Raw genomic sequence first — 5992 nt, forward strand, 5'->3', positions numbered from 1 at the left:
GCCACTGCATTCCAGTCTGGGCGACAGAGTGAGACTCCAACTCAAAAAAATAAAAAAATAAAAATTAAGGTGAAAAAAATAAATAAAAATATAAAAATAAAAAAATTAGCTGGGCATAGTGACGCATGCCTGTAGTTCCAGCTACTTGGGAACCTGCGGTGGAAGGATGCCCTGAGCCCAGAAGGTCAATGTTGCTATGAGCCACTGTACTCCAGCCTTGGTAACAGAGTGAGATCTCGTTTCAAAAAACAAACAAAACAATACAGATACACACACACACACACTCTCTCTCTCTCTCTCTCTCTCTCTCACATATACTGTAGCTTAGTGGAAAGAATACCAGATCTAAAATTCAAGGGTCTTGGAATTTTATCTCTACTTTGTCATTTAATAGTTTTGCAAAAATGGTTAAATCAAATGGGTAACTTAACCTCTTTGAGCATCATTTTCTTTATTTGTAAACGGGCGTAATGATATCCATGACCTCCTGTGACTTTACCTCGCAGTGCTTTTATTTTATTTATTTATTCATTTTATTTTTATTTTTATTTTTTTGAGTTGGAGTCTCACTCTGTCACCCAGACTGGAGTGCAATGGCCGCTCCCAGCCACCGCAGCCTTGACCTGCTGGGCTCCGGCGATCCTTCCGCCTCAGCCTTCCAAGTAGCTGGAACTGCAGGCACACACTACCATGCCCGGCTAATTTTTGATTTGTTGTCGAGATGAGGTCTCGTCAAGTTGCCCAGGCGGGTCTCGAACCCGCGGGCTCAGGCAATCCACTCACCTCAGCCTCCCAAAGTGCTGGGATTACAGGCTGAGCCACCGAGCCCGGCCTTGCAGTGCTTTTATGAAGCACAAATTGGATATCCAAGGTATCCATATTGTGAACAAGGTATTCTACAGATCTAATGATATTTGATAATGTATCGATAGTAATGCTGAATGTAATAATACACTGTTACTTTTAGCCATAAAAAGTAAACTCTGATTTGAGCCAGGCATATAATCCCATCCTATAATCCCAGCCCTTTGGAGGCTGAGGCAGGAGGATTGTTTGATGAGACCAGGGGTTTGAGACTAGCCTAGGCAACATGGCAAAACTTCATCTCTACAAAAAATTTAAAAATTAGCTGGGCATGTTGGTGTGCGCCTGTAGTCCCAGCTTCTTGGAAGACTGAGGTGGGAGGATTGCTTGAGCTCAGGAGGTCAAGGCTGTGGTGAGCCACAATTGTGCCACTGCATTCCAGCCTGGGAGACAAAGTAAGACCTTCCCCCCAACTCCAAAACAAAACAAAACAAAGTAGTCTCTGATTCTCCACCCTCGTTTTGGCCTTGACACATTGGGTTTTTTCCTCCCACATAGGCTGCTTGGCTACCAGGTGAAGGATTCCAAAGTAGAACAGCAGGACAACTTTCTAAAACGCATGTCTGGGATGATCCGTCTGTATGCTGCCATCATCCAGCTCCGGTGGCCGTATGGAAACCAACATGCGGTAGGTGAAAGAAGCTTACTATGAATAATGAAGACTTGGACCAGAGTCCGTGTTAGCATGCTCCAGCCACAGGGAATAATGGCCTTCTTTCCGAGAGTGTCTAGATGAGTGATAAAGCAAGATAATGGCAGCTCGTAGGCATTCTTTAGAGAAGTGGGTATTAGAAAACTTTTTTGGGTCATCATAGGCATTATTCAGCAGCTGACTCAGCTTTTTTTTTGTTTGTTTTTTGAGTTGAACTTACTCTGTCACCCAGGCTGGAGGGCAGTGGCAAACTCCCGCCCACTGCAGTTTTGACCTGCTGGGCTTCTGCAATCCTTCTGCTTTAGCCTTCCAAGTAGCCAGAACTACAGGCACGTGCTACCATGCCTGGCTAATTTTTGATTTATTGTAGAGATGAGGTCTCTCCAAGTTACCCGGGTGGGTCTCGAACCCGCGGGCTTAGGCAATCCTCTCGCCTCGGCCTGAGCCACCGAGCTCAGCCTGACTCAGTTTTAAATAACTGATTTTGACTGGGTGTGGTGGCTCTTCTCTACAAAAAAAAAAAAAAAATCCCTAAAAAACTGGTTTTATGCTGGGCAGTGACTCATGCCTATAATTCCAGCACTTTGGGAGGCTGAGGTGAGAGGATCGCCTAAGTCCGGGGGTTTGAGACCAATTGGTGACACCTCATCCCTACAACAATTTAAAAATTAGCTGGGCCTGATGGCGCGCACTTGTAGTCCCAGCTACTCGGAAGACTGAGGCAAAAGGATCACCTAAGCTCAGCAGGTCAAGGTTGCAGTAACCACAAACATGCCACTACACTCCAACCTGGATGACAGAGTAAGACATCAACTCAAAAAAAAAACCAAACAAACTGATTTTATAGTAGAGTCAGAGAGGTTAGAAGATTTTCTCACCTCAGCCTATAACGCCAGCGCTTTGGGAGGCTGAGGTGAGTGGATTGCCTGAGCCCACGGGTTTGAGACCCACCTGGGCAACTTGGTGAGACCTCCTCTCTACAATAAATCAAAAATTAGCCATGCGTGGTAGCACACACCTGTATTTCCAGCTACTTGGAAGGCTGAGGCGGAAGGATCGCCGGAGCCCAACAGGTTGAGGCTGCAGTGGCTGGGAGCAGCCACTGCACTCTAGTATGGGTGACAGAGTGAGACTCCAACTCAGAAAAAAAAAAGAAGATTTTCTTAGAAGAGGAGTGAGCAAGCCGGGCTCGGTGGCTCAGCCTGTAATCCTGCGCCTTTGGGAGGCTGAGGTGAGTGGATTGCCTGAGCCCGTGGGTTCGAGACCTGCCTGGGCAGCGAGACTTCATCTCTACAATAAATTAAAAAATCAGCCAGGCGGTAGCGCATGCCTGTAATTCCAGCTACTCGGAAGGCTGAGGTGGAAGGATCGCCAGAGCCCAGCAGGTCGAGGCTGCGGTGGCCGGGAACGGCCACTGCACTCCAGTCTGGGTGACAGAGTGAGACTCTAACTCAAAAAAAGAAGAGGAGTGAGCAAGGAATTGTCATTTTAGACCTACTTGGGGCCTTAAAAGTCATCCAGGTCATATCCCTTACATCACAGAAGAATAGATGTGGCTCAAAAAGCTGGATGATACACACCTGTCAGTGGCAGCTACAGCTGAGGTTCAGGACTTTGACCTGCCAGCCCAGTTATTTTTTCAAGGAATACAAATTAGAGGGTGGAGAAGTTAATGGACTTGGAATCCTAAAAGAGAAATGGCAGAAGGTGGTGGACTCTGAAAAGTTATTAATCCGCACCTGCTGTGTTCCAGGTTCTGTGCTAAAGCTACTAAGAATGAGAAATAAAATGTCAGTAAGGGTAATTGTTGGCCTGTGGAATACCTGAAACTGACGCTGACACACACAAACTGAAAGGATCTTGTAAAGAATGTGTAGGAACCAATGTATTGGAGTATTTAAAAACAGAATTTGTGGCCGGGCACAGTGGCATGAGCCTGTAATCCCAGCACTTTGGGAGGTTGAGGCTGAGGTGAGAGGATTGCCTGAGCTAACGGGTTCGAGACCAGCCTGGCAACTTGGCAAGACTTCTTCTCTACAATAAATCAAAAAATTAGTCAGGCATGGTGGTGCATGACTGTAGTTCAGCTACTAGGAAGGCTGAGTGGGAAGGATTGCCTGAGCCCAGCAGGTTGAGGCTGTGGTGGCCATGAGCATGCCACTGCACTCCAGCTTAGGTGACGGAGTGAGACACCAACTCAAAAAAAAAAAAAAGAATTTGCTGAGCTGGTGTTTCTGCCCTGCACCAGGTGCTTTGGCTGGATGATCTGAGGATCATGTCCACTTGGAGATGCTAGATGATGCGTTGAGAATTAGGAGCTCCAACTAAAATGAGATGAAATGTTGATCAAGGTTCTCTCCTCCCAGATTCACCCTCATGGCTTAAATCATGGCTGGCGCTGGTTGGCGCAGATCTTAAACATGGAGCCCCTGTCCGATGTGACAGCCACCCTCCTCTTTGACTTCTTGGAGGTATGTAACACCGTTATCATACAAGGGAAAGCTAATACTTGAAGCAGCCTTGGGCTATTGGATGACATGAATGGGAAGGCAACTTAGAAACTGGGTGTGATAGCTGGGCTTGGTAGCTCAGCCTGTAATCCCAGCATTTGGGAGGCCGAGGCGATTGGGTTGCCTGAGCCCACAGGTTGGAGACCAGCCCAGGAAACTTGGTGAGACCTCGCCTCTACAAGAAATCAAAAATTAGCTGGGCGTAGTAGTGGGCACCTGTAGCTCTGGCTACTTGGAAGGCTGAGGTGAAAGGATCACCAGAGCCCAGCAGGTTGATGCTGGGGTGGCCATAAGTATGTCAGTGCACTCTAGCCTGGACGACAGAGTGAGACTTCAACTCAAAAAAGAAAAAGAATGCCGGGCTCGGTGGCTTAGCCTGTAATCCCGCACCTTTGGGAGGGTGAGGTGAGAGGATTCCCTGAGCCCGTGGGTTCGAGACCCGCCTGGGCAGCGAGACCTCATCTCTACAATAAATCAAAAAATCAGCTGGGCGTGGTAGCGCGTGCCTGTAATTCCGGCTACTCGGAAGGCTGAGGCGGAAGGATCGCTGGAGCCCAGGAGGCGAGGCTGTGGTGGCCAGAAGCAGCCACTGCACTCCAGTCTGGGTGACCCAGTGAGACTCCAACTCAAAAAAAAAAAGAAAAGAAATTGGGCCTGATGGTGAATATCATTAGGTTCTAGTGTCATAGATTTTGTTCTGAGTCTGGGTGCAGTTGCTCACACCTGTAATCTCAGTACTTTTCACTTGAGCCCAGGAGTTCAAGACTAGCCTGGACAACATAGTGAGACCCCCATTTCTATAAAAAAAATTTTTTTGCCAGGCACGGTGGTTCAAGCCTGTAATCCCAACACTTTGGGAGACAGAGGTGAGAGGATTGCCCAAGCACAGGGGTTTGAGACCAGCCTGAGCAACATGATGAGACCTTGTCTCTACAATAAATCAAAAAAATTAGTCAGGCAAGGTGGCATATGCCTGTGGTTCCAGCTACTTGGAAGTCTGAGGCAGAAGGATCACCAGAGTCCAGTAGGTCGAGGATGCGGTAGCTATGAGCGTACCATTACACTCCAGCCTGGGCGACAGAGTGAGACTCCGAATCAAAAAAAAAAAAAATTTCTTTTTAACTTAACTGGGTGTGGTGGTACATGCCTGTAGTTTTAGCTACTCAGGAGGCTGAGGCTAGAAGTTTGAGACCATCCTGGGCAACATAATGAGACCTTGTCTCTACAAAAAAAAAAAAAAAAAAATTAGTTGGGTGTGGTGGCAGTTGCCTGTACTCCCAGCTACTCAGGAGGCTGAGATAGAAGGAGTCCCTGAACCTAGGAGTTTGAGGCTGCAATGAGCCATGATTATGCCACTACACTCCAGCCTGGGCAAAAGAGTGAGACCTTTACTCAAAAAATAATAATAAATAAAATAAAAATTAGGCCAGACTCGGTGGCACAGCCTGTAATCCCAGCACTTTGGAAGGCCGAAATGAGTGGATTGCCTAAGCCCATGGGTTCGAGAACAGCCCGGGAAACTTGGTGAGACTTCATCTTTACAACAAATCAAAAGTTAGCCGGGTATGGTAGTATGTACCTGTAGTTCTGGCTCCTTGAAAGGCTGAGGCAGAAGGATCACTGGAGCCCAGCCCACCCACTGGGGTGGCTGTGAGTGTGTCAGTGCACTCCAGCGTGGGCGATGGAGTAAGACTCCGACTCAAAAAACAAAATTAACCAGGCATGGTGGAATGTGCCTGTAGGCTTAGCTACTTAAAAGGTGAAGTGGGAGGATCACTGGAACCCAGGAATTTGAGGTTACAGTGAGCTTTGATTATACCACTGCACTCCAGCTTAGGCATCAGAGCAAGACCTTGTCTCAATCAGTCAATAACATTGTAGGTAAGTAAATAAATAAATAGAATTTAAAAGTGAGCTGGGCTCGGTGGCTCAGCCTGTAATCCCGCGCCTTTGGGAGGCTGAGGTG

At 47.3% G+C, this 5992-nt stretch overlaps 1 protein-coding gene across 1 annotated transcript in view; it reads left to right on the forward strand.

Annotated features, from left to right (window-relative positions):
* The window catches only part of GLE1 (GLE1, RNA export mediator), a 47947-nt gene that overhangs the window by 37368 nt on the left and 4587 nt on the right, over positions 1 to 5992 (forward strand). Inside the window, exons 11-12 of the mRNA XM_021713699.1 lie at positions 1363 to 1492; positions 3883 to 3987. Of these exons, the coding sequence (XP_021569374.1) occupies positions 1363 to 1492; positions 3883 to 3987 (235 nt within the window). The remainder of the gene's footprint in view (positions 1 to 1362; positions 1493 to 3882; positions 3988 to 5992) is intronic.

The sequence above is a fragment of the Carlito syrichta genome, unplaced genomic scaffold (assembly GCF_000164805.1).
Source record: "Carlito syrichta isolate Samal-C Ts95f unplaced genomic scaffold, Tarsius_syrichta-2.0.1 Scaffold304686, whole genome shotgun sequence".
Classification (NCBI taxonomy): Eukaryota; Metazoa; Chordata; class Mammalia; order Primates; family Tarsiidae; genus Carlito; species Carlito syrichta.